Raw genomic sequence first — 12862 nt, 5'->3', positions numbered from 1 at the left:
TAGAATTCTGCCTTTATTCTAAGGTTTTCTGCAAGAGGTATTTTGGTTTGGGTAACCTTTCTATATACTTTGACTTGTGGAGTAAGAGAGCCAAACACTTTGTTAATCTTTTGTTGGAACATGCTATGTGAAGTTTCCTTTGAAGTAGGGAGAAGGCCCTATTTGAAGCTTTTACCCAATGTGAATACTCGCTCTTAGCTTGATGGATGCAAGGCACTTTTGTACTCATTTCAGACCAGGTGACTGAGTGTAATAAAACCTTTAGTGAGCATAGCACTTTCACCCAAATGGCTAGCTCTTCCTACATCCTCACTAGATGCTTGTAAGACAGACATGTAGACAGACAGACAGACAGACACACACACACACACACACACAAACATGAACGTACACATGCACCAAAACAAAACAAAGCAAAAAACTAACCACCCAGTCTGTAGGGATAAACTGGAATTTTTTATGGCATGCTTACACAGTGCATCTTGTTTTCTGTTTTTTTCTCAGCATACCTCATGATGCTATCAGAGCCCTGGCTAAATGTGTGTATGGCTGAGAAAGTACATTGTGACAGAGCACAGATCAGAACAGGTTTCTGTTTAGGGCTAGTCATCATTTCAACCATTGTTCTAAGGGTAGACCTGGAAGTAGTTTTCCTTAAGCAGTATTTGTCCATATGGAAGCTGTTTGTCACTTATGCTTTCTTACATAGCCTTGAGAATTTTTTTTTGCAATTTATATATTTTGCTTTTTTAATTCAAAGAGTTTGAGGTTATTTGTAGATTTTTAGATTTTGTTAAATAAGTTAGTGTAATCCTAGATTTGATTCCTTATGAACCTCGCTGATTTTTTTTTATAATCATAGTGTTATAATTAGAAGAGACTTTCAGAATTGTTTAGCTTTAGAGATATTGGATTCTTTAAGTAGTGGGCCCATAACCCAAAGCTTCTTGATTAATTATGATTCAGAGAAGTATACTTTTTGGCAGTTCATGTATGCTGTATTAACAGGTTTCTTGTTGCTGTTCTGTTGAGAATGGTATCACTATAGTTCAAGCTGACCTGGAACTCATTGTGTAGCTCAGGCTAGCCTTGGCATTGCAGCAGCAGTTCTGTGCCTCGCCTTCCTGGATGTTGAGTACAGATGTGTGTCACCATGCCTGGCTTGCTAACAGGTATCTTGATGCACTTATTTTGCCTTCAACTCCATTCATTTATTTGGAAGACAGAAAGGGCTAAAGTGTTCCCATAAGTGCTTGGAGTTCACACACATCCCAATGGTTCATCCTCCAAAGACAACCATAAAAGGCTGAAATGACTTACACTCATCAAATCTGTGCCTCTCTGTGGAGCTTGTAACTTTGTTTCCACCAGTGCTCTAGAATTTTTCATAATTGGTGAGTCCTTAAAGCCTTTGGGAGTCTCCACAATGGCAAACAAGAACTATGTGAGTTTCATATCTGAATGGCCATACTTCCATAAGGACGGATAAGCTCTTTGGATAGCTGTTTATTCATTTTGAACATGAGCTAGGTAGGATTCAGCCATGCCTTTCCTACTCAGCATTTTGTGGGGCCTCAAGGCCAGAAAGTTCTAAGTTCTCTCTCTATTCTTCCTATGGACTTAAATGTTACTCCCCCCCAGGGAGAACTTTGCTGAGATCTACTGCTCCAAGTAGATTGGGGCACCCTTTCTAAATCTCCCTCTACATTTTTATTTATTACAGTTTTAGCAGTTGTAATTGAAATTGTAATTAAATAGTTTTTGTTGATATGATTGTAGTTTATGGAGACCATTTTGATTACAGCTAACACAGTGGCACGCAGTGGACACTTGAATAAATACACGAATGGATAAAACTCCTACGGTGATAAAAGAATGGTGTTAAAGGGCAGAAAGAAGGTTTGGCTTTAGGCAGTGGAGAAAATTTCAGGAGGAGGGATTAACAGATGTGAATGAATTATATTCAAGGGTCCCAGACCACAGATATCAAGAGCATGTGTATAATGAGAAACATGTAGATAATAGGCAGGAGAATGGTGGAGCAGTCCTTGAATGTTTAGTTCAAATATCAAGGTAAGATTCTTTAGTTGCTGTGATCATAGATACTTGGATGGTGAGGTCTAGAAACTGAAGTTTCATGGTGACCAAATAAGGATCTAAAGACCAGTTAGCACAATAGAGCAGTGGCCCAGAGAAAAGGTGACACAATGTGACCTAAGTCAAAACAGGGCAGGGCTGGGGTAGAGATAAAACATTCTGACACTGGTGTGGCTGCGCATACTTGTAGTTCCAGCTATTCAGGAGGTCGAGGGTGGAGGATCATTTGAAGCCAGGATTTTCAGCAGGCTTGGGTGATAGAGGGAGACTGGTCTCTAAAGAAAATAAAATAGTCAAGAGAAAATGAAGAGAAAAGAAAGAAAACAGTAGAAAGGCAATGGTCAGAAAGCAAGAGGTAGGTTGAGGACATGATGTGATCAGGAAGAAAGATCAGAACTTGGGAAACATGTTGGCTGTGCACAGGAAAAGTGGGGGTGTCAGTTATAGTATTGGGACATTTTAGTGTCAGGAAAGAAAGGCTTGGGTTTTGAGTAGGAGAAGACACACTGGGTGGTCAAGTCTAGTCTTAGATGCTTATAGAGGCAGGTAGGTAGAACATCTTAAAGATCATAGCTGAAACAAGGAATTAACAGTGCTTGGAAAAGGGAGAGGGAGACCTGTGACTGGGGCCTAATGCTAGAGTACTAGCAACTACACCCACCAGTAGAGCAGCTCTTTCCATTATTGTGCAGAGAACATTCTACCTTCCTTTTGTCTCTTCCTTTCCATACTTCATCTTAGTCAGAAGGTCAGGAAATGGTTTCTGTTCCAGAGTAAAATCTTGCTTTTACTTTGCATTACTGAAAGGCTCATTAAAGTCTATTTCCCAAACAAAAGATCAGTCTGTCCTCAAAGGTAAATTTTGCCTCTACTTCTGCAGAAACCAAAAAGCTTCTGGAAGCCTCCAAATATCATTTTATTTCCACAGTCAGAAGGGCTTCAGAATGTTAGGGTTCCATTTAGTAGTGACAAGCAAAAATTTGCTTTTTTGTAGTGCTGAGATGAAGCTCAGGGTCCTATGCATATTAGGCAAATGCTCTACCACTATCCTGTATCCTGAGCCCTGTGATTTGGATGTGCAGTGATTGGTCATTTGACTCTGAACTTTCACTTTGGGAAATCTATACTTCAGACGGGTTCATACAATTATAATGCAACATTGATTGCAATATTAAAAATTATTATGTGTGTGTTGGTGCACACCTGTAATCCCTACACTCCAGAGGCTGAGGCAGGATTGCATTGAATTGAAGGCCAGCCTGGGCTATACAACAACTGAACACTAGGCTATCCTGGTTATATAGCAAGACCCTGTCTCAGTGAGCAAATAGTTTAAATGTACATTGACCAGGATATGACTGAAGAAGATATTATGGCCTTCACAACATGCAACAATTTGTGGCCATTAATATGTATGAGGTCTTATATGTTTGTACTGATGTGAGCAGGTTTCTATGACATATCAGAGAATAAAAAAGTATGTGTGTGAATCTGTGTGATCTGTGAATACATGGATATAAAAGATGTATGGAGGTAAGCTTGGATGGCCACATAAGAAAAATACTAACAGTGGTTGCTTCTGAATAGTGGAAAGAGGAAACCATACAGAAATTTCAAAAGAAGAAAGTGGAAACATTTTTTAAAGTCAAAGGCTGGCCTGAAGCCCAGTGGTAGGGTACCCGCCTTAGCATACGTGAAGTCTTGGGTTTGACTCCCAGTGCTGCAAAATGTTTAATGAATCATGTGTTACTTTTGTAGATTTTTTTTTTTTTGCAGTTGAAAAAAGGCATTTATTGGGGGGTGAGAAAACACACACATGCAACATACAAAGCAGGGGGAGGACTCAAAAAACAGAAAAATCCCACTATTGTAGTTTTTTTTTTTAACTTTTCCAGAGCTGGGCGCACACCTTTAATCCCAACTCTTGGGAGGCAGAGGCAGGTGGATCTCTGTGAGTTCCAGGCCAGCCAGTGCTACACAGAGAAACCCTGTCTTGAAAAACCAAAAACCGAAACAAAACAAAACAAAACAAAAAAACAAAAAACAAAAAAAAAAAAGAAAGAAAAGAAACCTCATATTAGGCAATGGCCTCTTTTGCATGGTCCTTTTTTGTGGATTTGAGATTGTATTGTCATACCTTCCTTTGAAAGCTTTCTGAAGGACTGAAACCAAACTGATTCCTTCCCAGACCAGCAATTTCCAACTTGATGGGGCATGGCAGTTCCTTGATGCTTTTTTGGAGGTCTATCCCAGGGCTCAGCTCTGTTCAGTGACTTTTGATGCAGTGTATCAGAGGTTGGGTAGGGGGGCTTTCCAGAATTCTGATCTTAAGGCCTGCTATGTACGGTCCTTGAGAAACCCTCTTTCTGTACTGGCTTCTATTTGTGCCCGTTCTGGCTTCTTTCTCTCTGTGTGATTAGCATTGGTAAAAGGGAAGGAGGAAGCAAAGGATGACTCATCATGGATATCTTTGTGGGTCACAAATGGTTGCGTTTATCTGAATGGGAAAAATGAATAAAGTGCAGTTTAATAGACTTGAGATTTTAGTAATAGGTGGTGCTTCTTTAAAGTAGCCTATTTGAAGTGGGGCCTCTCAGAAGGAAGGCTGGTCAAGTAGCTTCCTACGCAGTGACTTGGGCCTAAGAGATGCCCTCCAAATAATGACTGCTTTACTGGTAAGTGGAAGGGAAGGAAAAATCTTGCAAAGTCTTGCAATTGAGCTGTTCTTTTAAGTGACGCTTTTGTTATGGGGAAATATTTAACAATATTAAGAGTCACTGTCTTAAGTTCATTCCACATGCTTTTTTGTTGGAATGACCTTTTGTCTTTGTTCTGTACAAAGTCTGTTAACCAGTCTAGCATGTAGCTTACTTCTGCCTTGCATGCAGAAGGCCTCTGTTCCTTCCCTAGCACTGCTGCCCTGTTAACTCAGTGCCCAACAGGGGGTTAGTAACACCCTAAAGGGTGTTGGGCAATCTCAGTGGCTCCCAGGAGTTACCCTCTAGAACCAAAGCATCAACTCTCCCGGAACTGAAGTTAGAGACAGGTGTGAGCTGTCGCGTGGGGGCTGGGAACCAAACTCTGGGCTCTCCACAAGAGCAACCTGGTGCTCTTAATCGCTGAGCTATCTCTCCAGCCCCTCAGTACTTTTTTTTAAATTACCTTTGAAAATCCTCTGTGAAGCTGGCCCCATCAGTTAAATAAATCATTTGCTTTATTAGTTTGATAAGAGATGGACACAGTTTTCTAAATTGTCCCTCATTTACTCAACAGTCATTTAGCACAGGCTACTAGGTGCCTATGGACATTAGATAACTATCTAAATAGAAGACAGAAAATGATAAGGAATGAAACTCTAGGGGGTTCATCTGAATAAGAAAAATTAATAACACAGCCTAAGGAACTTGAAAACCAATAACAGATTCCTCAAAGCAGCAACTTTGCTCCCCTTCCCTCTGTTATTTTAATTGGGTCCTCTGGTCCAGAATTATCAACCTTGGATTATGAGTTTTGAGGAAATGGTGGTTGTTTTTAAAGGATTTTTTGAAAAACACAGTTACTAAGCAACCGCTGTGACCTGCTGCTGCTCAGTTAGAGTTCAGTGGACAGGGTCACCTCCAAAGAAGGCAATGCATAGACAAGAGCAAAACGCTTGCAGACAAATTGGATGTCATTTTGCTGTTATTGTTCTGAGTTTAGGGGTTGTGTTGTTTTAGTGAGGCAGGGTCTTATTCTGTACTTTGGGCTAGCCTGGAATTTATGAGCCTTCTGCCCTAGTCCTATGGGTGCTGTGATTATAGGTATGAGCCACTGTACTGTGCTAGTCTGGTTCCGGGTTCTGTGTATAGTTCTTTGGTTCATCATCACCACGGACGTGCTGCCTAGTCAAATCTCTTGCCTGCAAGGTTCCTCCCTGAGTGAGCCAGAAGGAAGGAGCAAGAAATGATCCCTGTTCAGGGTTAGAGGCTAAGCCCTGGGGTGAGGTCAGTAGCCTGTCTCTCTGCACAGCCCAAGGCGGCTATGACAAATCAGTCACCACCCTTTACATTTAGATTAAGACGCCTTATTTATATTGATGTGCTGCCTTGTAAGTCTCAGAACAGGGACAATGTCCAGCTGCTGTGCCCCCTCCCCCCACATTTAATAGGTGAGTCAGTGACTCAGTGCTTCCTTCAGGATAGCAGGGACAGGAGTTAAGTAATGAGGACAAATCGCCATAACACTCCGTGCGTGATGAATGAAAGAACACACGAATTTAACCAGTTGCCTTCATTGATACCACTGTGAAGAAAACCAACTTTGAGAAGAGGTTATTTACCTGACTTTTAACTCCACTCCCTCCTCCCGCTTGGCTTTTCAGCATTTCCCTTTTCACCCAGCTGAAGGTCAGGTTGCTTTGCCCAGGGAGCTGAGGGAGGCGAGGGGGAGGGCAGGTGTTGGAGCAGGTGTTGTGTTTTCTCCCACAGAGTCACACAGACTAGGTGGGGTTCTTCTTGCCAGCCCCTCTATGGTGCATGAAAATGCTTTTGTGGAAGTTTTTCCCTGGAAGTGTTTTTAAGCAGTTGTCCAACCTTCAACGTCCAGTATAAATTTTGGCAGCTTTTAAAGTCAGCTTGTCATTGAAGTATGCCTTGTTTTCTGCCATTTCTATAGCCTGTGTCTCTCAGTATGCCCCATTTTACAAAGCAATTATAGACCTGAAAAATGTTGTGTAAGAAGACATTAGATTTAATGCTTGACAAATGATTGCAGTTTGTTTCTTTTTAGACTTTGTACTGGGATCCACTATCTCCTCACTAAAAAGTCGTCCTGGGAAAGCTGTCCTCCTTACCTCACAGTGATTGAATAGCCGCTGGTCCTTTCCAGCCCCCCTGCCCTGCATCTCAGGGCCATCTGTTCTCTGCACTGGGCTTTTTGGGAAAGTCTCCTTGCCCATCTGCTCTCCTTTGGCCTTAGTGCCTGCTCTAAAGATTTATAAAGGCTACCCTGGAACCTCTTTCCAGTTGTTATTTTTTAAAAATCAGTGAGATTTTGAAGCAGATAAAAGCAGTTTCCATTTGACAAGCCCAAATGCAACATTTTTTTGTTGGTGCTTTTTTCTCTGGGGGGTGGGGGTTGGTCTGTCTTTCTCAACCTGGGGGAGGGACTCTGCTTATCAAAGCAAAGATTCCACCTCCCGGCTGCTTTGAAGCTAAGTCTCCTGGCTTTGTGGCCGCGGGTGTGCTGGCCCAGGGAGCTCCTTGGGTTCATTCTTTTCCCGTCGTCTTTCCCCTTGTCTCCCTGACAGAGTACAGTCGCTTTGAATCCAAGATACATGACTTGCGAGAACAAATGATGAACAGCAGCATGAGTTCTGGGTCTGGGTCTCTCCGAACCAGTGAGAAGAGGTCCTTGTATGTCAGGTAAGTTGCCCCTCTGAGCACCAGGCCTAGCCTTTCTTGTCTAACTGGTAGGGTGGGGCTTGTGTACTCCCTGCACTAAAACTACACTTTGCACTGTGTGCTCAGGCTGTGTATTTTATGGTCAGTATCTCCTCCCTTCTGTGAACTGGTTTCTTCCTCTTCACTCATGAATGAGTCAGTCAGTACGGGAAATGTTCAGTTTGCTCTAATTGTACAACTATTAGGTGATTGTTGCTAGTCAGCATTCAAATAACACTTGAATATTCAAAGCATGGTGCTTGCAGTCTTTGCTTTGAGGGGAAAGCTTAGCATCCCCATCCCCTTCCACTTCCATATATTCACGGTAGACACAAGGGTTTGTGTTTGAGCATATCAGTTATCACAGTGTTCTAGTACAGTGTCTCGTAAGAGATCAAAGAGCTGGCAGGTTGCTGTATTCTGCATGTTTTGCTGTGTTTCTGTCCTCCTTTCTCCACCCGCTGCATGTGATTCATAGGACAAGATGGTGTATGCACCCTAAGAAGAGAAAGGCAGGGACAGATGATCACACTGTACTAACTGATGAAAGCTATGTGGTGACATTGTCAAGACTGAGTTTTTGACCCTTGAGGGGTCAAAGTACAAAACCTTTAATTGGTAGACTGATAAGGGGGGTACTGAACTTTTCTTAGAATTAGGGGTAGTTTCCTTCCTGCTGGGCTATTTAGCAAAATCTGGCCACCAGTACATTGTAGCTCTAAAGGACAGACACCTTATAGAAAGGTGGTGGGGTTACTTCCCAGAGCCCGAAGTAGTTCCAGGCTTATTTAACTGGTTGAACATTTTATGGTGGCCTCTGATACTTGCTGGAGGCGGGAAGGAGAGGCCAGTTGCCTGGTAACGTGACAATTATTGTGTCCTTGGGGTGTGAAATGACGGTAGCTAGCTGATGTCAATGCTAATTGCAGTTCTCACGTGCTCCTTTTCTTTTTCCACAGTTGGTTATCACTGACCCTGCTGCAGGGAGTCAGCCTAGGGAGCATTTTGTGCATCTGAGGCCCACTAGAGCCCTTTGAGCTCTTTTCTAAAGTGAACCCTGCACTCTGCTCTTTGTGGGTGGAGAGCATTTGCTGCATTCGCCTCCTGCTGGCAGCAGAAAAGGGTAGAAGAGAGGCTTGGCAAGGCCCAGCCATCCTTCCAGGTTCCCTCCTGGAGAAGAAAGGCCTGCTGGTGGTCACTAAAGCCCTTGCTCGGGATCTCCAACATGGGCAGTGGGTCTCTGATGGGGGGAACCATCATGTGCTATTACCCCCAAAAGTGGGGAATACTTATGTGACTTGGTCAGGATTGTTCCGTTCTGTGCTTCCAGCCCCCGCAGATGTGGCACTCCAGTGTGCGTGGGAAGCTCTCTTTAGGCAAGACAGTTCCTTCAGAGAGCTTTATTTTTAGATCTCTCCTCTCCGCCTAGCCTCTGCTAGTGCTGTCCCTGCCTGGGTAGGGAACCGGGCACTGGCTCTTGATGTGGAGCACCCTTGTGTGTCTCAGGCAAGGCATGCAGTCGGCTGGACTCTGGGAAGGAAGGGAAAGACCAGGACGCCCTTCCTAGTGAAGCAGTTTGATACAATCCACTCCTAACCCTGCCTAGATAACTGTGTCCTCTGAGGAAAGGAGATAGGATTTAGAATAAGAACTTCTTATGATCACTAGATGCAACCAGGGGAGAAAGGATGTTTTATGGTTACAGCTGGGAGTGGGAGCCCCTTCCTGGGTTAGCCCATTGGTCTGCCCGCCTCTGTCCCTGGCACAGTCCTACTGTACTCTTTCTTCTGTATGTGAACACACTGGCTTCTTTCGTGGGTGGTAGCGGTGGTGACTGGGGACTATGTTGGGACTTGGACTTAAGGTCTCACACATGCTAGGCAAGAACTCTATCACTCAGCCACATCTCGGCCCTATTTATTTATTTATTTATTTATTTATTTTTTAAAATTTAAGATATGCATGCTGGCCTGTAAAGTGCCTTGTAGCCCCACATGGTCCTCTTGCCTCAGCTTTTTGAGTAGTTGGGATTACAGGCCTGCACAACTAGTTTCAGCTTGTTTCTTACATTCTTAATAAGAAAAAAAAGCATTCCATTCATACCAATAGTTCCTTAAACTATTACCTCCTCTCTTCTTTCACTGCATTCTGTGGTAGGAAACACTAGTTCCTTAAAAGATTACTATGACTGCATAGAAAAGCAAGTTCTTTAGTCGAACTGGGCAAATATGGGCTTAAACAGAGGAAAATGGGGTTCTTATTTGTGTGTGTGCGCGCTCAACTGTATGCTTGCATACCTGTGTGTGCATGTGTAGGCCAGGCTGGCTGCCAGGAATCCTCTTGCCTTTGCTTCCCCAGCACTGGGATTATGGGCATGGACCGTCCTGCCTGGCATTTTTATGCAGGTGCTAGGGACTGAACTCAGGCCCTCATGTTTGCATACCAAGTACTTTTTCTGACTGAACCATGTCCCCACCCTCAGGAATAGATTTCTACACCGTTCTTAGTCCAGAAAACACGGTCTTAGGCAGTGTTGCCCCTAGAAATATCAACAAAAGGAGTATCATTTGGAGAAGCCTATCCTCCTAACATCCAGGCTGGGAAAGTTTGGAGTCATTTGTACTCTCTGCTGTCACTTCTTCCAATCACTTTTTTCAGTGGCCTCACATGACATGAGAGCAGCTTTTCAGTCTGCTGATAGGCCTTCTGAGCAGCCCAGGAAGGCTCCAGAGGAGCCCTTGTCAGAGATCAGCAGTGACCTCGGCCGCCATACTCAGTGACCGGTTTACTGGTTCTTTAGCACCAGTCTGACCTCTCCATCACCTGTGTTTCTCCAAGGGTCTTCTTGCTTGATGCTTCAAAGGCTCTGTCTACCTTGCTCGGTGTCTCTAAACACCTCGTGGGCTCTTGTCCTGAGATGGCAATACCATTGCCCCCCAAAGCTCTCCATCACACAGTTGTAGAAATGACCTCCAGCCCGCACAACCTGATGGACATATGCACAAACTAAAACCGCTCACCTCCTGCTCCAACAAACCAGGTTCTTCTCCCTCCCAACGCTGCTGAAGTTAATTGCCTTACCTTGTCATGTGGAAAAGGGATTAGATTTGTTCTGTCACCCAGGGCATATTTCAGCTAACTGTAAGGAAGAATGCTCATAATCGAAAGTCTGCAAAGGAATGGACTGCTTTTTTTGAGAGAAGATACTTGATTTTTTTGGTCACTGAAGGGGTTATACAAGAGCCCGGGTGACCTTGTGCCCTGGGTGGTGCAGAGTTAAAGTTAAGGCAGTATTCTAGGCCTGTTCTGCACAGAAGCTTTCCGTAGTGCACTGGCATCTTCAGCCACCATATGTCATGACCTTTATTATTCTTTTGAAATGTTTTCAAAAATCCTTTAAATAATGCTATATTATGATCCCATTTTGCATATGAGAAAACTGAGGCTTGACTCAGGCTGCTAAGAAGTTCCTAAATTGGAACTGAGTTGCACTGACCTTTAATAAAATGTAATTCTTTCTTAAATTTCCCCAGACAACTGACTGATGGGAATTGGCTGGGTTGCTGGTAAAAATACATTCCTAGCTACCTCTTCTAGAGACTCAGGTCACTGCATAGTGAATTTTTTGGTTGTGGTTGCTATTGTTTGTTTGGTCAGTTGTATTTCCCCCCTAGTACTTGGGGTTGATTGAATCTAGGGCCTCTTACCGCTGGGCTACATGCTCAGCCCTCTTTTCTTTTCCTTTGAGAGAGTTTCACTGTGTGAACCAGGCTGACCTCAATCTTGTGATCCTCCCACCCCAGCATCTCAAGTAGCTGGGATTACAGGCCTTTGCCACCAAGTCTGGTACAAAATGTGTTTTTAACAGTTAGAATGCTCAAGAATGGCCACTTTATGCCATGATTGACGCTTATTTTTACATCAGTGGAGCAACTAAACATTATGTTTCCTGTTCTGTGGAAGGTGGTAGCACAGAACTAATAACTTGAGCCGGTTGCTGGGGTAAATTCAGCCTGTCCTGCAGCTCGCCTTTTACTCAGAAGGTGATGCAACTGCACTTTGCAGTTCTGGGTTTCAGTTCGGTTGCTGTTTCCCCTCTTGACACTTTTTCCTTTTTCTTTCCTCTCTTCCCGTTCCCTCCCCTGTACCTTCCCTCCTCCCAGGTTCTATCCCCCTCCTGTTTGCACGGGTTTGCAGAGCTATTTTGAAGGAGGAAACTCCCTCTCTAGCTGCACTGAGGCTGTACAAGGTGAAACCCTGGGAGCTGCAACTGTTTTAACCATAGGGTGATGGGAGTTTTGAAGAGGGGCGCAGGAGGAAGAAGGAAAGATAACAGTGTAAAGCCACCAGGAACTTAATGAGAAAGGCCTTTCCACTCTTTTTATTTTTTTTTTATTTTTTGGTTTTTCGAGACAGGGTTTCTCTGTGGCTTTGGAGCCTGTCCTAGAACTAGCTCTTGTAGACCAGGCTGGTCTTGAACTCACAGAGATCCGCCTGCCTCTGCCTCCCGAGTGCTGGGATTAAAGGCGTGTGCGCCATAGCCCGGCTTCCACTCTTTACTGTACTAGAATAATCTCTTATTGGATGAGTGTGATAAGCAGAGCCTTTTCCTGCCCAGCCTAGGGCTTTTGCTCTGCTACTGCAGTGTTTGCTGGTAGAGACCACAGAAATCACCTGTCATGCCACCGGCTCCCAATGTGCTGGCTAGGCGTTTAATTTAGGCCATTTGTATGTGAAGGCCCACCAAAACTGCTAATTAGGTTAGCATTCCAGAGGTGACTTTGATTTTATAAATGAATGAATGAATGAATGACCTTGGCCTCTAAAGGTTGCCAGGAGGCTCCATAAGCGCAACTGTAGAGGTAGTTTTTGAAATTCTGTGCAGCCTCCACTGGCTGTATTCTTTGCCGCCTCAGGACAGCATTCTGGCAGTTTAGGAATCTTGGCCTCCTGGCTGGCCATCTCCCAGCCTTCTTCCCACTCGAAAATGGAGATCCTGTTGGGATCTGTAGTTTCCATTCAATGGGACAATGTTAGGATATTGGCTTGGTCATCAAAAGACTAGGGGGTGCTTCTTCCATCAACAGCAGGATACTTTTACCAAGTAGTGTTCGTTGAAGCCCCAGCTTGGTTTATTCACTAATACGTTTCAGTAGTAGATGAAAATGCTAATAAGAAAATGTTGGCAGGCTTTACTGTCTGACAGAATTTGGGAGTGGCAACAATATTAATTTATTTTTGGAGGGCTAGGGGTCAAATATAGGGCCTCACATGGACTAGGCAAGTAGTTTACTGCTGAACTACACCCAGGTTTGTTAAAAGCACCAGTAATATATGGAAGTCAC

At 43.8% G+C, this 12862-nt stretch overlaps 1 protein-coding gene across 7 annotated transcripts in view; it reads left to right on the top strand.

The window, feature by feature from the left end:
* Dlg3 (discs large MAGUK scaffold protein 3) overlaps positions 1-12862 on the top strand; it is a 51871-nt gene that overhangs the window by 20124 nt on the left and 18885 nt on the right. For 6 of the 7 annotated variants that reach the window (XM_050119644.1, XM_050119643.1, XM_050119642.1 and 3 more), the window contains one exon: positions 7385-7499. In XM_050119644.1, the coding sequence (XP_049975601.1) occupies positions 7385-7499 (115 nt within the window). Of the gene's footprint in view, positions 1-5558; positions 6407-7384; positions 7500-12862 lie in introns of those variants that run through there. The other variant, XM_050119648.1, reaches the window with a different exon arrangement.

The sequence above is a fragment of the Alexandromys fortis genome, unplaced genomic scaffold (assembly GCF_014885135.2).
Source record: "Alexandromys fortis isolate MF-2015 unplaced genomic scaffold, M_Fortis_MF-2015_v1.1 scaffold_155, whole genome shotgun sequence".
NCBI classification, from domain to species: Eukaryota; Metazoa; Chordata; class Mammalia; order Rodentia; family Cricetidae; genus Alexandromys; species Alexandromys fortis.
The sequence above is the reverse complement of the archived record's forward strand: the minus strand, read 5'-3'. Positions and strand labels throughout refer to the sequence as shown.